Below are 21,619 nucleotides of genomic sequence, written 5' to 3'. Positions count from 1 at the left end.
AAGGCTGTTTTGTTCTTTTTAAAAAATGTTATTGAAGTATAATTGATTTACAATGTGTTAATTTCTGCTATCCAGCAAAGTGATTCAGTTATATATATGCATGTGTATATATACACACTTTTTTTCATCTTCTTTTCCATCGTGGTGTATTACAGGATACTGGATATAGTTCACTGTGCTACACAGTAGGACCTTGTTGTTTATCCATTCTATATACAATAGTTTACATCTGCCAATCCCGAACTCCCAATCTTGCCCTCCCCACCCCGTGGCAACCACAAGGCTATTCTCTATGTCTGTGAGTCTGTTTCTTTTTCGTAGATCTGTTCATTTGCATTGTATTTTAGGTTCCACATGTAAGTGATATCATTCAGTATTTGTCCAAAAAAGTCTATTTTAAGTGATTCTACTTCAGAAATACCAGTGGATGCTCAAACTATTGGGGTGACATTTTAATGAGAGATTGGATCTTAAGGTCGACCCAAAATATCTCCCTACACGTGCTACAAAGGGATGAACCTAGAAAATACTACCAAATGAAAGAAGCCAGACACAAAAGGACAAATCTTGTGTCTTTTCATTTTTTATGAAATATCCAGAATCAGCAAATCCATAGACAGAAAGCAGATTAATGGTTGCTGGGGACTGAGTGGAGGGAGGAATGGGGAGTGTCTCCTTAATGGGTACAACACAAGGTTTCCTTTCAAGGAGAGGAAGTGTTCTGGAGCTAGACAGTGGTGATGGATGTACAACCTTGCGGATGTACTAAATGTCATTAGTAGTACATTTTAAAATGATGTGCATTTTATCACAGTTTAAAAACTACCTCCCCAGAAGTCACTTTTTAATTACAAAGGAAAAGTGCACAATGGAGAAATCTGGTGACCCTGAACTCCTTAATCAAAGTTAGCATCACCAATAATGGACAGTCTGACATCCTATGCCTCCTGGTGGAACACACCAAGGTCACAAGAGTGTGTAATATTCTTGCCAAAAGAATATACCCTGAATCTAATCATTAGGAAGCATTTAAAAATGGAGACTTTCATGTACTGATGAACCTATTTGCAGGGAAGTAATGGAGACACAGACGTGAAGAACAGGCTTATGGACATGGGCGGTGGGTGCAGGGGAAGGAGTGGGTGGGGTATGGAGAAAGTAACATGGAAACATGTATTTTACCCTATGTAAAGTAGATAGCCAATAGGAATTTGCTGTGTGACTCAGGAAACTCAAACCGGGGCTCTGTGACAACCTAGAGGGGTGGGATGGGGAGAGAGGTGGGAGGGAGGTTCTAGAGGGAGGGGACATAGGTATCAGTTTATTCAGTTCAGTTGCTCAGTCGTATCTGACTCTTTGCGACCCCATGGACTGCAGCACGCCAGGATTTCCCGTCCATCACCAACTCCCGGAGCTTACTCAAACTCACGTCCATTAAGTTGGTGATGCCATCCAATCATCTCCTCCTTTGTCATCCCCTTCTCCTCCCGCCTTCAATCTTTCCCAGCATCAGAGTCTTTTCCAATGAGTCATTTCTTCCCATCAGGTGGCCGAAGTATTGGATTTTCAGCTTCAGCATCAGTCCTTCCAATGAATATTTAGGACTGATTTCCTTTAGGATGGATTGGTTGGATCTCCTTGCAGTCCAAGGGACTCTCAAGAGTCTTCTCCATCACCACAGGTCAAAAGCATAAGTTCTTTGGTGCTCAGCTTTCTTTATAGTCCAACTCTCACACCCATACATGACTACTGGAAAAACCATAGCTTTGACTAGATGGACCTTTGTCAGCAGAGTAATGTCTCTGCATTTTAATATGCTGTCTAGTTTGGTCATAGCTTTTCTTCCAAGGAGCAAGCATCTTTTAATTTCATGGCTGCAGTCACCATCTGCAGTGATTTTGGAGCCCTAGAAAATCAAGTCTGTCACTATATCCATGGATTCCCCATCTATTTGCCATGAAATGCTATGACTGATTCATGTTGATGTTTAGCAGAAACCAGCACAATATTTTAGAGCAATTATCCTTCAGTTAAAAATAAATAAATTTAATTATAGTAAATAAATATGCTACAAGGATATATTATACAGCACAGGGAATACAGCCAGTATTTTGTAGTAACTTTAAATGGACTATAATCTCTAAAAATATCATATCACTGTGTTGCATACTTGAAACTCAAATAATATTGTGAATCAACTATACTTCAATTTTAAAAGGAAATATATTTAAATTCTTGTTTAAGTTTCAATGTATTCTATGCCTCTAGAAAAAAAGAAAAAAGGAGACTTTCTACAAAATAAATGGTCAGTACTGTAATATCAGTGCTAGGAAGGCCAAGAAAGGCTGCTACTGCTGCTGCTGCTAAGTCGCATCAGTCGTGTCTGACTGTGCGACCCCATAGATGGCAGGCCACCAGGCTCCCCTGTCCCTGGGATTCTCCAGGCAAGAACACTGGAGTGGGTTGCCATTTCCTTCTCCAGTGCATGAAAGTGAAAAGTGAAAGTGAAGTCGCTCAGTTGTGTCCAACTCTTCACAACCCCATGGACTATAGCCTACCAGGCTCCTCCGTCCATGGGATTTTCCAGGCAAGAGTACTGGAGTGGATTGCCATTGCCTTCTCCCAAGAAAGGCTGAGGAACCATAAAGAGATAAGACAACAAAATGCAACAAATTATCTTGGATTTGCCCTGGACCAAAAAAATAGCTAAGGCCATTATTGGAGAAATTTGAATATGGACTGTAGATGAGATAAAAGTACTATATAATGTAAAGTTGGGGGGATTATCATGCTGTGTTATGTGCAGCGATGGCCTTGTTTTTTCAGAGAGGCGCACTGAAATATTTACACATAAATTATGGCATAGACAGAGTGAATGAGTGAGAGGCGCTCAGTCGTGTTTGACACTTTGCGACCCTATGGACTGCAGCCCGCCAGGTTCCTCTGTCCATGGGATTCCCAGACAAGCATACTGGAGTGGGTTGCCATTTCCTTCTCCAGGGGATCTTCCCAATGTAGGGATCGAACACAGGTCACAGGTCTCCTGCGTTGCAGGCAGATTCTTTACCATCTGAGCCACCAGGGAAGCCTGCCATTAAGAGACATTTCGAAGTGTAAAGACAGGTCCACTTAAAAAGTATCAGCAGATACACGCTTGACTTTATCTTATAATCTATACACGATACGTTAGAGTATGTAATGAAGCCGTACATCTTTCCCAAAGTAATACACAAGACAGAAGTAACAATAAATTTATAAATGACAATCATCAATCAGTTGAAATAATTCAGATGAAACTTATCTCTCTCAAAGAGATGGCATAGGCAACCTACTCTCAAATGGTTCAGAACACAATGTGTGTTTGGGGAGATGGGGTATTTGGAGGGAGAGAAAGACAGGGTTAAAAAAATAAAATCAACCCACTGAAAACTGGTGCTATAATATCATAAAATAGTGAAAACAAGGTCTGATTTGGGCTGTGTTTTTCAAAGTGAAACTAAAAATTAATTTTATGTTCTACAAAATTTTAGTAATGGTAACTGGTCACAAATGATTGGAGTGAAAGAAGAATGAATCATGTATTGATTTGGAGGGTTGGTGGCATTCACTCCTTCACCTGGATTAGTTGATGTGACATTTTTACTTGACATTTTCGTTTTGTTTGACCAACATGATGGTCTGTTTTTTTTTACAAATATTCAAAGACTTCATCAGTTTTCCCAAGTGTTACTTTTTGTCCTTTGATATTCAAAGCATTCTTTTGAATACTTTCTTTCTTTGCTTTCTTCTTTGGATCTTTTCGATACAAAGATGTGTGTCCAGGAACTGGACTTGCTGGATCACATGGCAACTCTAGCTTTTTAAGGAACCTCCATACTGTTTCCCATAGTGACTGCACCAACTTCCTTTGGGATTAATTTTATAAATAGGTCTTTAGGAAATATTTTCCTAGTTGATCACTTTTGCTTTGTTATACAGCAAGGCAGCAGGGACTGTGATAATGCATACTCATACAGTGAGCTTACTCTGGTGCTCTGAAGTTCCCACGGCATTGCTTGGTAGGTGGGGGATCTGAAACAGTATTTTAGCACACTCAGAGAGGCTCCTTCCTGCCCTGGTGCCCGCGGTGTGCTGCTTTGAAGACTACAGTGCTCTTCTGAATTAGCGATTGCAATTGATCCTCACTCTGCCTTCTCCACGAGGAATATCTGGCCTCTGGATGCAAAAGAGGGCAGCTCCTCATGCCAGACTTTGTCCAGTGAAGTCTCCAGGCAAAGGAAAGATGGGAAGCGCTGTTTAAGCTTTTCTAAAATCCCATGAAAGTTTAATTTTTCACTTTCTTAGTGCTTTATCACTGACAAATTTGAATTTCCTTCACCCTGTTTAGCACATCTCCTCTGGGCTTTAAACGCTGCTCTGCGCCCCACGGTGCCCCCTGAAAATGTTGGTGCTTCTGGCCTTCATCATCATCTTCCACATCACATCCGCAGCCTTGCTCTTCGTCGCCACCATTGACAATGTAAGTTCCCTTTCCTTCTGACCTTCCCAGAAGCCCTGGATCCTAGAGTCAATAGAAGCAGGGTTGAGAACTCCCACAAGGTGATTATAATTTGGGGTTATCCTGCCTACCAAGGGCTTCCCTGGTGGCTCAGCTGGTAAAGAATCCGCCTGCAATATGGGACACGTGAGTTCGATCCTTGGGTTGGGAAGATCCCCCAGAGAAGGGAAAGGCTACCCACTCCAGTATTCTGGCCAGGAGAATTCCATGGACTATAAAAATCAGTCACGACTAGCGACTTTTCACTTCGCACCCTACTAAGGCACACCTGTCTTCTCAGCCCCAGGCCTGAGGACTCTTGACTGAAGTGTGGGAGTTTGAAGCATCCCATATACAAGTCTGGATGGGCAGGGACCTTGGTCCACTCATCCCTGAGTCCCCCTCAGATGCCTTAGCCATAGGAAGCTCTTTGTAAATGTGGCTTAAATTCAGCTCTCCTCAGGTCATTTTCTCAACTTTAGCACTGTTGTCATTTTGGGACACCAAGAAGATCAAACCAGTCAATCCTAAATGAAATCAACCCTGAATATTCATTGAAAGGGCTGATGCCGAACCTGAAACCTCACTTTGTCCACCTGATGCAAAGAGCTGACTCACTGGAAAAGACCCTGTTGCTGGGAAAGACTGAAGGCAAAAGAAGAAGGGGGAGGTAGAGGATGAAATGGTTAGACAACATCACCAACCCAATGGACATGATTTTGAGCAAGCTCCGGGATATGGCGAAGGGCAGGAGAGCCTGGCGTGCTGCAGTCCAAGGGGTTGAAAAGAGTCGGACATGACTTAGTGACTGAACAACTTTCTTTGTTGTGGGTGCTTTGCACATCGTAGGGTGTTTAGCAGCATCCCTGGTCTCCAGAAGCACTCCTGCTCCTAGTTGTGACACCCCAAAATATCTTCAGACATTGCCAAATGTCCTCTAAGAGGCAGAGTCACCTTTGCTTGAGGACCATTGCCCTAGATCCCTCAAGTGACCCATCCCAGGTAACCTTTGCTCCTCTTGCCTCTGACATCTCCTTAACCAACAGGATTCCTGTTGCAAGCCCACCTGACCATGCCCTTGCCAGCAGAGTGGAACACTCCCCACTCTGACCACGTACCCATGAAAGATTTAATTTTTTTCTTTGAATATCCATATGGCAGGAGTGCATTTGATAAATAACATATTGGCATAGATTAACACCCCCCCCTGGCAGAAAAATGAAGCTTTTAACCAGATATTCCCTATGGCCCACATCCTGATCCAAAGGCCTGGCTTCAGTCCTGACGGCTTCAGACTGTGGACAAATTTAGAGTCAGAAACTCTGCTCAGGAAGCCAGAAAGGGCACTGTACAAGTGGCCTCCGGGTCATTCTGCATATAATCATATAATTGACTCCTGTCAGTTCATCATCAAAATAATATTAGCAACATGGACCAGGATAAGACCTGTCACTTAGAGGCTGCATACTCTGGAGCTCCTACGCTCAGCCCTTTGATCATCTCATGTGATCATCACCTCAAGTCTACGAGATCTGTCCTGTCGCGGCACTATTTTATGATAAGGGACCTGGGCCTTAGGCAGTTAAGGCGCCTGCTGGAATTTATAGGTCAGCAAGTGGCGGAGCTGGGATTTGAAGCATTCCAGAGGCCTCTGGTTCTAGATGCCCTAAGGGAGATGAATGATTGGGTTTGGGTTGGGGCTCCTGGGGTTCTAGAAGAGCTGTCATGAGTGGCCAGGGCAGGGACCACCTTGTTGAAGCCTTGGAAACCTACCGTTATCCAAAAGGCCCACTCTATGTGAACTGAATAGTTTTGAACATGCTTTTATTTTTATTTTTTCATTTATTTTTATTAGTTGGAGGCTAATTACTTTACAGTATTGTAGTGGTTTTCATCATACAGGACATGAATCAGCCATGGATTTACATGTATTCCCCATCCCGATCCCCCCTCCCACCTCCGTCTCCACCCGATTCCTCTGGGTCTTCCCAGTGCACCAGGCCCGAGCACTTGTCTCATGCATCCAACCTGGGCTGGTGATCTGTTTCACCCTAGATATTATACGTGTTTCTATGCTGTTCTCTCAAAACATCCCACCCTTGCCTTCTCCCACAGAGTCCAAAATTCTGTTCTGTACATCTGTGTCTCCTTTTCTGTTTTGCATATAGGGTTATCATTACCATCTTTCTAAATTCCATATATATGCGTTAGTATACTGTATTGGTCTTTATCTTTCCGACTTACTTCACTCTGTATAATGGGCTCCAGTTTCATCCATCTCTTTGGAACTGATTCAAATGAATTCTTTTTAATGGCTGAGTAATATTCCATGGTGTATATGTACCACAGCTTCCTTATCCATTTGTCTGCTGATGGGCATCTAGGTTGCTTCCATGTCCTGGCTATTATAAACAGTGCTGCAATGAACATTGGGGTGCACGTATCTCTTTCAGATCTGGTTTCCTCAGTGTGTATGCCCAGAAGTGGGATTGCTGGGTCACATGGCAGTTCTAATTCCAGTTTTTTTAAGAAATCTCCACACTGTTCTCCATAGCGGCTGTACTAGTTTGCATTCCCACCAACAGTTGAACATGCTTTTAGAATCTTTTTCTGTTTCTTGTATCTAGCCCTTGGGATCCTGAAAAGGTCCCAGACAGAGTGAAAGGGATACACGAATGTTAGGGGCAGAAAAGCCATCCGCCACAGCACCAGCTCATCCTATGGGTGTTTCTGTTACCATGGGCCTTACTGAGAAGACACAGGTGGGCGTTTTTACCAGTCGATGAGTCACTCGATCTTTATTATGTGTTAGAAATTACACTTGGCAGTGTCAGAGGGGCCCGTAGTGAGAGCTCAGTGGCCGACCGTGGCCTGGGTGATTGGTGGTGGGTTGGGGAGATTCCAGTCTTCGGGTGGATGGAAAGCAGAAGGAAGGTCATGCATGTGTGCTAAGTTGCTTCGGTTGTGTCTGACTCTGCTCATGAATTGTAGCCCACCAGGCTCCTCTGTCCATGGGGATTCTCCAGGCAAGAATACCGGAGTGGGTTTCCATGCCCCCCTCCAGGAGATCTTCCCGACCCAGGGATCGAACCCACATCCCTTATGTCTCCTGCATTGGCAGGTCGATTCTTTACCACTAGCGCCACCTGGGAAGCCCAAAAGAAAGGTCATCTGGGCGCAAAGAGGAACAGGAACACAGAGAGACACAGAAGCACTCGGACCGAAGGCAGGAGAATCATAACAGGCTTCCCCCCAAGATATTATCCTTTCTGTCCTCCCCTCCAGCTTCGCCCCTGCAGTTCTGGGGGAATTCACCACCATCTGCTCTTATCATCACCAGCTGAGCCTCGCTTCCTCACCCAAGTCCTGGGAGAGCCTGGACCTTCTCTGTCAGCACCCCAGCAGCATGGGCATCACCTGGGAGCCTGGTAGAAACAGACACTCCCACCCCAAACCTCTTTTTCTCTTAATTTTTAAATTTAATTTAGTTTTAACAATTTTTTAACATTTACTTTTTTGGCCACGTGCATGCATGTTCAGTCATTTTAGTTGTGTCTGTCTCTTTGCAACCCCACAGACTGCCAGGTCCCTCTGTTCATGGGACTTCCCAGGCAAGAATACTAGAGTGGATAGACATTTTCTTCTCCAGGGGATCTTCCTGACTCAGGGATCGAACCTGTGTTTCCTGCATTTCAGGTGGATTCTTTACCACTGAGCCACCAGGGAAGCCCTAGAGGTCTTTGTTTTCATAATGAACAAACACCCTTTCCCTGTGTTTTCCTGTCGTGTTCCAGGCCTGGTGGGTAGGAGAGGAGTTTTTTGCAGACATCTGGAGAGTGTGTGTCAACAACACAAACTGTACGGAACTCAATGACTCTGTTCAAGGTGAGTGTGAAGCTGATGGGAGAGCACTGAGTGAAAAAAGACCCCTCGGGAGAAGGGCTTCCCTGTGGTCTGACCCCTCACCCCTCCTTCAGTCTCAGCCTGTGCAGAGGGGCCTGGCTGCTGCCCAGGGCAGGGGGAGCAGGCTCAGCATAAGCTGAGGACAGGAAGCAGGGGGGAAGCCAGAGGCTGGAGGGCACCAACTTCAGTACACTGGGCCCCACCCTTCTCTTCTCTCTTGACCGAGCAGAGCTTCCCTCCCTCACCCCTTCTCAGCTCCAGCCCTCATCTAGAATCTTCTCCCTACTCCTCTAAATAGCTCAGAGACATCTGTGTCACTTTCCCGCATCTCAGCAGCCTGATGGGCAGAAACTCAAGAGCTGGCTCCTTTAAGAGCTGTGTGACCTTCCCTAGGGCAGGTCACCTGAGCGCTGCTTGGACTCTCAATAAGTTGGCTGTCAATGCAGGTGACAGCAGCACCTCTGCTGCGCTGCCTTCGAACACGAGCTACAGTAGAAAGATAGTGAAGTGAAAGCTGCCCAGTCGCGTCCAGCCCTTTGCAACCCATGGACTGCAGCCCACCAGGCTCCTCTGTCCATGGGATTCTCCAGGCAAGGATACTGGAGCAGGTAGCCATTCCCATCTCCAGCGGATCTTCCTAGCCCAGGGATCAAATCTGGGTTTCCTGCCTTGCATGCGGATTCTTTACCAACTGAGCCACCAGGGAAGCCTCAGAAAAATAAAGGGTTTTGTAAATACAGAAAATCGCATCTAAAAACATGTCAAGCCCTCTCCTTCACTGTGGAGTGAATGGTTCAGTTTTCTGTTGCAGAACTGACAAAAGAGACACTTTGGCTGATAAAACACTGGACAGCCAGTTAAATTTGATATCTCAGATAAACAATGAAAAATTTAGTATAATTTAGTACCAAATATTACATGGGACACACACTAAAATAAATTGTCCTGATATTCAGACTTAACGAGCATCCTGCTTTTATGTTTATTTTTTTCCTAGAATCCCATTTAGGGACAAAGGGACCTTGCTCACTGGGGCGTAAAGTCTTACCATTCCATCAACAACAATGGCGATATTCATAATAAAAGCAAAACTACCAAAAGGAGGCATCATTTACTGAAGGTTTACTGAGAGGTGCTGGGCTAAGTCCTTCACATAAGTGGTCTCCTAGCCCTGTTTCAAGATGGGGAAACTGAGGCACACAGCAGAAACCCAAGGTCACAACGTCAGGAGTGAGTGATGGAGTTAGGATTCCAGTCTAGACATGACCAGCTTAGAAGCCTGCCTTCTAAGCCACATGACGCCATCCACGCTGCCTCCCCTCTGGGTCTGTTTCTCTGCCATTCTAAGCCATGACCCTGGAAACAGCCACTTTTCCCTGTTGGAGCCTCATTGTTGCCAGGGTGTGTGGTCAGCTGGCAACACTGGCTGTGCTCTGAAGCAACGTTTCCAAGCTTCTGTCATTTGCGTACCACTTCCCCATGTGCAGTTATTACCTTTTATTTTTTTAATTAAGAAATTTTATTTTGACCACGCAGCATAGCTTGTGGGATCTTAGTTCCCCAAGCAGGGATCAAACCCAGGCTACCTGCAGTGGAAATGCAGAGTCCTAACCGCTGGACCACCAGGGAATTCCCTTATTTTTCTTTAGAATAACAGGTTGTCAAACCACCAGCCAGATTCAGTTCAATAAGCTAAGAGTGGTTTTTTATATTTTTAATACATTGTTAAAAACCAAAACAAGAAAAAAGCCAAATAAAACAAGACAGTGAACAAGGGACTGTATAGTCACAAAGCCTGAAATATTTACTGTCTAGCTTTTATAGAAAAAGCATCCTGACACCTGCTTTAAAACAGTTCATTTTTTTCTACATGTGCATGCATGCTTAGTTGTGTCCGACTCTTTGCAACCCCAAGGACTGTAGCCCCAGGCTCCTCTGTCTATGGGATTCTCCAAGCAAGAATACTGGAGTGGGTTGCCATTTTTTTTTCTCCAAGGGATCTTTCCGATGCAGGAATCAAACCCACATCTCCTGCCTTGACAGGTTCTTTACCACTGAGCCACCAGGAAGCCCAAAGAGTGGATTAAGTACTTAAAAATCATGCTTCCCTTCAGTCAGTTTCCAGCAAAACTGAAGGAAAAAAGAGATCTGTCCTTAAGGTTTCCTTTGCTGCTTTGGGCACTGTGGCCCTCACCAGCTGCATCCTGGTGGTAACAGCCAGCCCTCATACGGGACTCCCTTTCTGCCAGCACTGGCTGGAATCCTTGGCATCCCTGCTGGCTCAGTGGTAAAGAACCCACCTGCCAGTGCAGGAGATGTGGGTTTGATCCCTGGATCAGGAAGATCCCCTGGAGAAAAAAACAATGACAGTCCACTCCAGTATTCTCGCTTGGAGAATCCCATGGACAGAGGGCTACAGTCCATGGGGTTGCAAAGAATCGGACACAACTGAACACACGCGAGCATGCACTCACTGCCTGGAATCCTCACATAGCTGCGAGCATTCCACTTTCCCTGCTGATGGAGTGGAGCTCTTACTCTCCCCATGTTACAGGTGAGGAAATTGAGACCCACACAGGTGACTCCAGTGCATGGACGTGACCTCTTCACAGCCTCAGTTGTGTCTTTCCTACATGCAGTGCCGTCCATCCGAGGCCACCTCCTTTGTCCCCTAAAACTTCCTGGTGCCAAGCCCCAAACTTTCATGCCCTGCTCACTAAGGCTAATCTGAAAAGACCCTCACTTTTCCTTTTCCTGAATAACAATCACAAGGCTCACATTCATATTTAGAGGGTATTTTGTATCGATAGGGCACTTTCAGAAGGTCCCTCAGCCCCATGAGCCCCATATGTCTAAGAATCTCTTTGGAGGTCTTTATAAGATGCAGGACCCCCAATTCCCACCCAACCCATCCCATTCCAACCTCTTGATCCAGAATCTTTCAGGATCTGAGAGTTTGTACTTAAAAAAAACCCGACATTGAGCCAGGCGTCCGGGGGCAATACCCAGGCCAGGAGGACTGCAGAGTGGGTGGTTCTCACACCATTTTCCAGATAAGGACATTGGGGATCATCTGGTGAAGTGGACAGAGTGGGTGTCGGGATGACCACTGGCTGCACGTGTGCTCATTCTGTGCCAGTGGAACCCTCGTGACCTCTTGGCTCCCACCATCCCTGCTCTGGAGCTGTCGCCGTGCTCCCCAGGGCCCCAGGTGGTCTGTGGTCCTTAGTCGTGTACTCTTGCCCCTTCTCCCACAGACTTCTCCACGGTGCAGGCGGTCCAGGCCACCATGATCCTGTCCACCATCCTCTGCTGCATCGCCTTTCTGATCTTCGTGCTCCAACTCTTCCGCCTTAAGCAGGGCGAGAGGTTTGTTTTAACCTCCATCATCCAGCTCATGGCTTGTAAGTGAAATGACGGGCTTCCCAGAATAAACACTCCCTTCCCAGCCAACCATGAGTATTCTGGTGGGAGGAGCATGGCAGGTGAGGAATTGGAAAGGAGGGGTCAGCAGCCGGGATTTTTGTGCACTTCAGAGTTTGGATTTAGTTAAAGGGTCAGGAAAGGCGTCCTAAAAATGTGAAGCCTGAGCTAGGATCTGTAGGGTAAGTAGGAATTGCTGTCTTGGTAGAGAGGAGAGAGGCATAGCTCTCCCCCCAAGGAAAATCTGGGTACTTAGCCTCATTGTACCACTAATATCTGTGAACACTGATGGTTCAGTAGGGATGTTTTCAGCTGTGATTAAGAGAGAAATCTAATTAGCAATGACTTCAGACACAAAACTTTTACTTTTTTAATATAACAAATAGCTTGAAGGTGGAAGGTGCTGGAGTTGGTTTGACAGCTCAGCAGCAGCATCAGGAACCCTCCATTCTTTCCGTCCTTCCATGCCGTCATCTTCAGAGTGTCAGTGATGGCTTCCTCATGGCCCCAAAAGGGCTGCTGCAGCTCTTGACATTCATCCTGACCTAAGAGTTTCTAAAGCAGTAAGCAAGGGAAAATACAGCATCAAAAAATGCTTTCTCCTCTCTCATCTCCCTCTTTTCAGGGTGTAATAACTTTTACTGTAGAATTTTCTGTGGCCAGAACTGGAACATATAAAACCATAAACTATATCAAGTAAACAGGACAGGATGAGTAGTTGCAATAGAGACCGTATGTGTCCTGCAAAGCAAACTACTTCCTGCCTGGCTGACCCATGGTCTGGAGCAGTTATGACCCCCTGGGTTGGGTAGCTGGCTGTCTAAACCCACTGGATTCAGCCAGCAGGAATGGGCAGCTGAATGGCTACAGGGCAATATTCTGCCACAAAATGCTAGTTGTAATCTTTCCAAGAGACTAAAATAAATGCCTACTAATAATAAAACCTGAAATTTGTCTTCAACTCCGGCCACAGTCCCCTCGGGTCCGCGGTGCACGCTGTGGTCTGTGATTTATTTGGGCCCTGGCTTTCTTCCAACAGGCCTGTGTGTCATGATCGCAGCTTCCATTTACACAGACCGGCGCAAAGACATTCACGAGAACAACAGAGAACTGTATGCCCAGACGTCGGGCGGCAGCTTCGGCTACTCCTTCATCCTGGCCTGGGTGGCCTTTGCGTTCACCTTCATCAGCGGCCTCATGTATCTGATCCTGAGGAAGCGCAAGTAGAGCCCAGGAGCTGGGTGGCTTTCGCCGCGGTTCAGAATCCACGTTCAGATAACCGTTTTGTATATAATCAGTTTTTTTGTGTGTGTGGTTTTTCTAGCAAACACATTGTTTCCTTTAAAAGCCAAAGGAGGAGTTTTTACATTCTTGAGATCAGAGACTAGACTATGAAGGCTGGAATTCAGACCTCCCGCCCATCCGAAAGCCTCAACACGACAAAGCCAAAAATCTTGCAATGCTCAAATCCAAAAGTGTTCAGCAGGACCTTTCTTAACCACGGGGATATAATGGGATGGACAAGAGGCCGAGAAAGCCAGGTCTTGGGGGCATCTTCCCCTAGGTTTGGGCTACACTGAGCCCCCTTCCGTCACCTCAGCTTCACTGTACTGAATCTGTGTGTTTAGTGGTGGAAGGTGGGGAGCGGGGTCCGGGTACGGGAGAAAACCTCCTTGGATGCCTAGCCGAGTTCCACATGAGAGACGAGTATAAACCCCCCGGTGTTCTGTCTACATCCAGACCAGAGCCCCAACCCTCCTGTCATGGACTAGCTTCAGAAAGTGCCACCCACGTTTGCTGACAGTGTACCTGCTTGCCTTCAGGAAGGTGAGCTTTAATCTGGGGGTCTGATTTAGGCGCACACGTGGTCCCCTGGGCAGCTTGTAAAATGCAGGCTCTCCGGTCCCTCCCTAGACCTACAGAATCAGAGTCTTCGGGGATGGGGCCTGGGAACCTGCATTTGTAACACACTCCTTGGTGATGCTCAGGTGCCTTAAAATTGAGGACCCTGGCGGTCCCAGGGCCAGGTGAGCAGAACCGCCTCGTACATGTTAAAGATCTCATCGTGTGGAGATGGGGAGGTGGGTCTAAACTGCACTGAAAGCCCAAACCTTGGCCTCCAGCAGTGACTCATTCTTCACTGCCCCTTCCACAGCTGCTCACATCTGGACCACCCAAAGTCCAGTCCCAGGGCTTGCATCCTGACAGCCAAACACCCTGGAGTGGGGTGCGGGGAGGATACAGCTTCCTCCCTACCCTAACTCAGAAGGCCTCTCTCCTCCTGCTCTGCCTTCTAAAGCTGCCTGACCTCTACGATGCCTCACTTCTGGAGTCATAGAGGACTGTTCGCCATTCATTCATCCGTCCACATAAGTGATGGAGTGTTTGTGCCAGGCACAGGGGAAACCATGTCCAGACAGCCTGTCTCCTCGTGGGGCTCATTGTCTAACGGAGGAGACAGATTAAAAACCGATTAGGGAAACGAATTACAAACAGCGGTGAAGGTTGCCGAGAACACAACCAAGGATTCAGAAGAGAGGTCCATGGGATGGGCGGGGGCCCGCACTGTGCCTGCCTGGGTTTAAAAGCTCCGGGAGGATTTAGATCAGCCTGAATATTGCTCCACTCAGCCGAGGCAGGTGGCGCGGATGGAGCCGTGCAGTCTGCCTGGCACCCGGAGAATGCTTCCTTCCCTGGAGGGGCCCAGGGTCCTGACAGAATGAAGCCCCGGGAGGGCCCCAGATTGCCGTGGTTCTCACACTCCAGTGGGTGCACGTGCCTCTCGTGGGACGCTGCCTGCCAGGGTCCCGGTAAGTGCAGCCGGGGACTCCGAGGCTGCACGGAGGAGTAGGGCTCTGGGAGGATCCTCAGCGCTGTGAGGTGGGGGGCAGCACGGGGACCCCAGGACATGACTGTGGGAGAAACCCTTTGCCCCTCACTCTCTGTTCCCTCCGGTGTTGAGAGCCTGCGACTGGGAGGTGTGCCTAGGACCCGTCTGCGCATGTCAGCACTGGTGCCGTGTAAATGACCTCCTGCTAAATGAAGCGTCAGCCCACTTCCTGTGGAGCTGGGGAAATGTCTGGTTTAAGTCATCCAGGGTCTCCATGGATACCTCTTTCATGCAGGATCAGGTTTTCTCTCCGTCTACCCGTTCCCTGCATTCAGTTTCAGCAGAATACTAAGTGCTGTGTTCCAAGCACTGTGCAAGGCTCTGAAAACATAGGCCTATCCTGACATCCTGCCTGAGACAGGGCTCCCCTCCCTGCAGAGAGGCCACCGGCACAGTGGGGCATGGGGCCAGATGATCACTTCCTGCCTCTGGAAAACTCTCATTAGTCCTGTCTGGGGTAGGAGTGCAGGTTACAGCATTGGGCTTGGCGGGATGCTACACACACCTTGTGGAGGAAGCTAGGTGTAAGTGCCCCCAGGCTTTCTTGTCTGTAACTCGCTGAGAGCCACAGTGGAAACAAGCAGAACCCCTTAGAATCAGAATTCAGAAAGCTTCATCCCCAAGCAATGAATGAATTTCCTTTTCCAAAAGGCTCTAGGAGTGGGATCTGAAATGACCCATGAATTTCCCTGGCCGGTCTCTCCACTATTCCTGTATAGCATTCAGCGCCCACATCCATCTGTGATGCCAAGGTTTTGTGAAGCAACAGAGCTTCCTTTCCCCCCACGACGTGATGTGCCCTGGGAAGGTGGAAAAGCAGTGATGGCATGAGCAAGACAGTACCCAGCCTTACCCATCGGTAGGTTCGGCCCTTGGTGCTCATGATCAGTTACTCAAGGACAACAACAGAGTCAATGAGCTAAGATATCCAAGAGGCAAATATTAGGACCAAATGTATTACTGATGATGGCTGCATTTGAGGGAACTGTAGTTTGCATATTTTAGGACATTTTTATAAAGTACTGTAATTCATTGAGGGGCTATGAATGAAGACAGACTAACTCATTTTTGTTACTCGCATTAAAATTACTTTGGGTCTCTGTTCAAATAAGTTTGGAGAATGCTTCATTTGTTGCTCTGCGTGAATGTATATACTCACACCTGAATACAGGAAAATTGGAGACATTTTCCCCCCACCCGGCCCCATGTTCTCTGCAATGGGTTGTGTGCCTCTGCGCATCCCTAATCCACAGGATGAAGCGCTAGGATGCTCTGTATTCACTGGTGATGAAGAAACCTAACCCCCCAGGCCTGTATGTAAGCACACTAAATGCGGGAGCTTGAATAGATGCTGTAGCCTCATTTAAAATCTGTCTGGATGGGAATTACTAAACTCGCTAATTTGAAAGATTCCGTACAATACAGCAAGTTGGACAGTTTTGAATATTGGCGGGGTGGGGGGGTGCAGTGGTGATGGGGAGATGCTAGGGAAAGGTGTAGAGGTTTAAGTTTGAATCTTGATTTGGGGACAAATGTGACTTTAAGAGTAGTTAGATACTTTCTACTTACTGTGCCTTTAAAGTAGTCCATTTTCTATGTTTTGTATAATCTGAAACTGTACATTGAAAAATAAAGTTTAAAACCAGATTACCCAGAGCAGTAGACTCCAGTGTTCCCAACACTGCCAACATCTAGAGGAAGAAGCTGCCATGTTGAGTGGCAGGGTCCTAAAGTGTGGCTTGTGCAGAGAGCTGGGAGGGGCTGAAAGTTGATCATAGGAGGGTTTCTCAGTCTATCTGCTGCTTTCATGGGCCAGCTTTCTGGATGAATGACTGACAGTGACAGAGGAGCCTGCCCACACCTCAAAGGGCCCCACGCTTGGTTAATGATCGGCTAGCACCATCTTACAATTCTTAATGATATTTGGACAAACAGCCCCACGTTTTCCTTTTGCGATGGTCTCCACAAGTTATGTATCCTGTCCTGTTCTTCAGTTTGTATTTAAAAGACTTCTGCTTTAAAGGGTTGGGTGATGACGAAAAGAAGATTATCATAAGAGCACACTCTCCCCCCCCCAAAAAAAAGAAAGAAAAATTAAAGCAGAGCTTTCGCTTTTCCCTAAGGAATGCCAAAAGTAGTCAAAAGTTATACATTCATGAAATGAATCATACCCCTTGCCAGGAGGTACACACCCTGAAGTCACAACCACTCCAGGGTCACTTGGTGATGTGCTGATACCCATCAGGCCCAGTGTGCCTCCTTATGGCCCAGCAACCTGTGACTTAGAGTTGTCGTAGGCTCCCAAAGGCGCCCAGTGTGGAATAGGGAGAAAGGAACAGGAGGTCTACAATAAATGATCCGGTTTGGAAAATGGATGAGCAGGATAAGCATCAGTGCCCAGTGGTCCATGCATGGTTTCCCTGCCGGTTACCAGTTCCAAGAACTCCCTTCCATGGTGGGAGTAAGACCAGGGGTTTGTCAATGCAGGATTTGTTTGGTTCCGCTCAGCATGATGATCTCTCTCGTCCACAGTCCTCCAAGGCCGTATCTAAGGTGGGCGTGGGGAAGAGGCCCTTTCCTCCTTCTTGTGGGTACAAAGGGTCTCAGTGGTACCTGGGGGTTGAAGGCTCTCAGTTCCTCTGACCGCGGAAGGCTAAGCCAGTCAGAGCTCTCATGTGGATTGTTTTAAACAACAAACATTTATTATTACACACATTTTCACAGTCAGGGATCCAGAAGCAGCATAGTAGGCTGGTTTCACTTTATGGTCTTAATGAATGAGATGGACTTCATCTTTGGACCTGAGAATTCCCACCTTATGCTTCAGTCTCCTCAAGCCTTCAGTTCAAGCTGTGTCCCCAGACTGATCCTTTGATGAAGAATGCTACATATTCTTTGATGAAGAATCTGACATATCTTCCTATCACCCCATATATCTTCTGCCCAACTTTTTACCTCCACACCACGAACCCTCAGTCTAGACCAGGGCTTAGCAAACTACTGGCTTGCTGACCAAAACCCTGCCTTTTTGTGGTCCTCAAATGCGGAATGCCTTTTCATTCTTAAAGAGTTATTTGGGGCTTCCCTGGTGGTCCTAGTGGTTAAGAATTCACCTGCCAATGTAGGGGACATGGGTTCAATCCCTGGTCCGGGAAGATTTCACATGCTGCGGGCCAGCTAAGCCTGCGTGCCACAACTAAGTCAAGCCTGTGCGCTCTAGAACCCGTGCTTCATAGCAAGAGAAGCCGCTGCAACAAGAAGCCCACGAATCGCAGCGAGAGTAACCCTTGCTCACCGCAGCTAGAGAAAGCCCACGTGCAGCAATGAAGACCCAGAGCAGTCAAAATTAAATAAATAAGTAACTTTTAAAAAAGAGTTATTTTTAAAATGCAAAAAAGAGAATGTATGTGACCGGTAACACCTAAAATATTTATCATCTGGCCCTTGACAAATAAAGTTTACCAGCCTCTATTTCCGAATCTGACTTGCTTATCCCTGTAAGTCTCCCAATCACTGGATTCTCCACCAATTTAGATTGCCAGTCTCAGGCAGAAAGAATCTCAGTAAAGCCATATTTTCTTCCATTTTTGTCATTAAATGAACCATCTTTGGCCCAAGATTGACTTTTTGTCACAGGAGTGTCCTGATGTGTTTCTACAAGTTTTTCTGATGCTCACAACATCCACAGGTACATGGTTCGTGTGAAATAGGTGACAGTTTAAACCAGGGTTAAGCCATGGTCCATGGGCCAAATCCAGGCAAACCGCTTGATTTTCTAAACACAGTATTATTGGCACATAGCCACGCCCACTAATTTGCATGCTGTTCCAGGCTGCTGTCAAAGGCAGACTTGAGCAACTGCAGAAGAGACCATATGGACCTAAGTGTGAAACCCTGACCAGCTGGCCCTTTACAGAAAGCTTCCAAACCCTGGTGTAAACAAATGTTTTGCAACAGCAATGCCTGGGCCACTGCCTCCCAGCCTGGAAAGAGGGCCCCAGCTGCCCTCTGCCCCACCACTGTGTCTGTGGCTTGTAGCACCCACATTCTGTTTCAGTCAGGATCCTGAGTTGCAAGCGACAGCGACTTTGGCTGGCTTAACAGAAAAGAAGGGACTTCCCTGGTGGTTCAGTGGTTAAGGATCCGTGCTTCCAAAGCAGAGGGGGATGGGTTCTCTCCTTGGTTGGGTAACTAAGATCCCACATGCTGCACGTGTGGCCAAAATATAAATAGAAAAAAAAAGTTAAATCAGAAACCTATTCAAAGGAAGTCAGGTAGACACCCCCAACTCCCCACACTGCATCGGATGGTCCCATAGAACAAAGTTTTCTAAGGAAACCACGGCTGTCACCACAACATGATGCTGCTCGCACCGAGAACTTGATCTTATGGAATGCATCTGTGCTACCCTGACTGCTTTAGATGCAGAGCCGGGCACAGTGCCTCTGATTGGTGAAGACTGGGTCATGTGACCATGGCCTTGCTGCAAGGGAGGCTGGGAAATGCTTATCAAGCATCTCCAGTTTCTACAGTGGGAGGTAAGTTCTGCAGCCCACTAAGACCCAGAAAGAAGGAAATGCCCCCAACAAAAGAGGGAAATTCAGACACTGGGCAGACAGGCTGGTGCCTGCTAAACCCCATTAGAAGCTCAGTTCCTTATTGTCCCACAGCTAAGCTAGTGTTTACCAAATGTTATTGATCCATATGCCATCTGCATGCTCTTTGCTGGTAGGTATGTACATCCTGCACTATCATTGACTGGACCTTTTTTTCCCCTTAAATCAACTCTCTTTTATATAAATGCATTTATTCAGGAGAAAAACTAAATTTATAATTTATTTCAAATTCATAAAGTTGGAGACCAACATCAGTTGTCATTAATGATCCAGTTAGAAATGAGATGGGCTTCCCAGTTGGCACTAGTGGTAAAGAATCCATCTGCCAATGCAGGAGATGCAAGAAATGTGGGTTTGATTCCTGGGTCGTGAAGATCCTCTGGAGTAGGAAATGGCACCCCCACTCCAGTATTCTTGCCTGGAAAATTCCATGGACAGAGGACCCTGCTACACAGTCCGTGGGGCTCCTAAGGGTTGGACACAACTGAGCAATAAAAATGAGATACAATTAAGAATGTTATTAAATACATATTTCAAATGGTTGTTAGTAGGAGGTTTTGAGTCTGAGGACTACTCTTTCTCTTTTTCTTAAAGAATATATATTTTTAATACTTATTTACTTGGCTGTGCCAGGTCATAGTTGCAGCATGTAGGATCTAGTTCCCTGACCAGGGATCAAACCTGGGCCCCTGCATTGGGAGTGTGGAGTCTTAGCCACTGGACCACCAGGGAAGTCCCCTTGCCCTTTCTTAACTAAGGAGATCAGAGACTTCCCTGGTGGTCCAGGGGCTGAGACTCTGTGCTGCCAATGCAGAGGGGCCAGGTTTGATTCCTGGTCAGGGAACTAGATCTCATGCCACAACTTGGAGTTCACATACTGCAACTAAAGATTGAAGGTCCTGCGTGCCACAAGTAAGACTGAGTGAAGCTAAGTATCTAAGTGAATCTAAGGAGGTGAGTATCAGAAGTGTAACTGTTAAAAATGATCAGGGTCATACCTACTTGATCGACTCAGTAAGTGAACAGAAAAGGATAACTTCCTCTTTTGTGATGTGACTTCAGGTACCAGGTGAATCTGTTGGCTACCACTGGACTATTTGCCTCGTAGTTTACTTTCAAACCTGTCATAGTTTCCTGGTGCTGCTTTAAGAGATCACCACAACCTTAGTGGCTTCAAAACAACATAAATTTATTATCTCACATTACTGCAGGTCAGAAATCTCAAATTAGTTTCGTTGGGTGTTGGCAGGGCTGGTGCCTTCTAGAAGCTCCAGGGGAAGAATCCATTTCTTCCCTTTAGGAGTGTGTGTCTAAAACCACCTGCATTCCTTGGTGCATGGCCCCTCCCTCCATCTTCAAAGCATCTTCTCTTCTCTCTGACCTCCTAGGACCCTGTGATCACACTGGGCTCGCCCTGATAATCCAGGATAAACTTCCCATCTCAAGATTCTTAACTTAATCACATCTTCAAAGTCTCTTTGCCATGTAAGTAACACATCACAGCTTCTGGGACTTGAAAGTGGACATATTTGAGGGCTGGGCCATGATTCCACCTACCACAACTCCCTCCCATCTTGTGTTTCTTATATGGGTGCATTGGAGGCATGTGCTGTCACTCAGGTGTGTCCGACTCTGCAACCCCATGGACTGTAGCTGGCCAGGCTCCTCTATCCATGGGATTCTCCAGGCAAGAATACTGGAGTGGGTTGCCATTTCCTTCTCCAGGGGATCTTCCCGACCCAGGGATTGAACCTGGGTCTCCTACATTACAGGCACATTCTTTAACATCTGAGCCTCCAGGGAGGCCCTGCATTGGGGGAGGACATGTGTAATACCAGAGAGCGTGAACTCTGATGTCCTCACTGGTGTAAGGAATTCACACGCGTGCTTTGTTCTCCCTTGTTGGATTTCCTCCGTCTCCTCCGTCTGAGTTGGGTTTCCTCTCTCAAGCTGACCTTGTAGGACATCCCGATGCAACAGGAAATTAGAAATATATATTTTGGGAACTTCCTGGCGGTCCAGTGGTTAAGACTCCCGCTTCCACTGCAGAGGGGGTAGGTTCCATCCTAGTCAGGGAGCTGAGATCCTGCATGCCACACTTTGTCAAAAAAAAAAAAAAAAGAAAAAGAAGAGAAACAAGTATTTTGGTTTAGCCACACTTGAGTGTATGGTCAGATGCTCCCAGCTTCCAAGAAAGCCCATCCTCTCTCCCTCCTCTGAGCTCAGCTCCCCCTCGAGCTTCTGGGCTTG

At 46.7% G+C, this 21,619-nt stretch overlaps 1 protein-coding gene across 2 annotated transcripts in view; it reads left to right on the top strand.

The window, feature by feature from the left end:
- Positions 1 to 16,398, top strand: part of EMP2 (epithelial membrane protein 2) — a 42,678-nt gene extending 26,280 nt beyond the window's left edge. For both annotated transcript variants that reach the window (XM_065924320.1, XM_065924321.1), the window contains exons 2-5: positions 4,388 to 4,519; positions 8,332 to 8,422; positions 11,698 to 11,844; positions 12,903 to 16,398. In XM_065924320.1, the coding sequence (XP_065780392.1) occupies positions 4,442 to 4,519; positions 8,332 to 8,422; positions 11,698 to 11,844; positions 12,903 to 13,090 (504 nt within the window). In that variant the 5' untranslated portion in view covers positions 4,388 to 4,441 and the 3' untranslated portion in view covers positions 13,091 to 16,398. The remainder of the gene's footprint in view (positions 1 to 4,387; positions 4,520 to 8,331; positions 8,423 to 11,697; positions 11,845 to 12,902) is intronic.
- Positions 16,399 to 21,619: the final 5,221 nt, after the last annotated feature.

The sequence above is a fragment of the Muntiacus reevesi genome, chromosome 2, assembly GCF_963930625.1.
Source record: "Muntiacus reevesi chromosome 2, mMunRee1.1, whole genome shotgun sequence".
In the NCBI taxonomy this organism is placed as follows: domain Eukaryota; kingdom Metazoa; phylum Chordata; class Mammalia; order Artiodactyla; family Cervidae; genus Muntiacus; species Muntiacus reevesi.
This window is presented reverse-complemented; position numbering and strand designations above follow the sequence as displayed.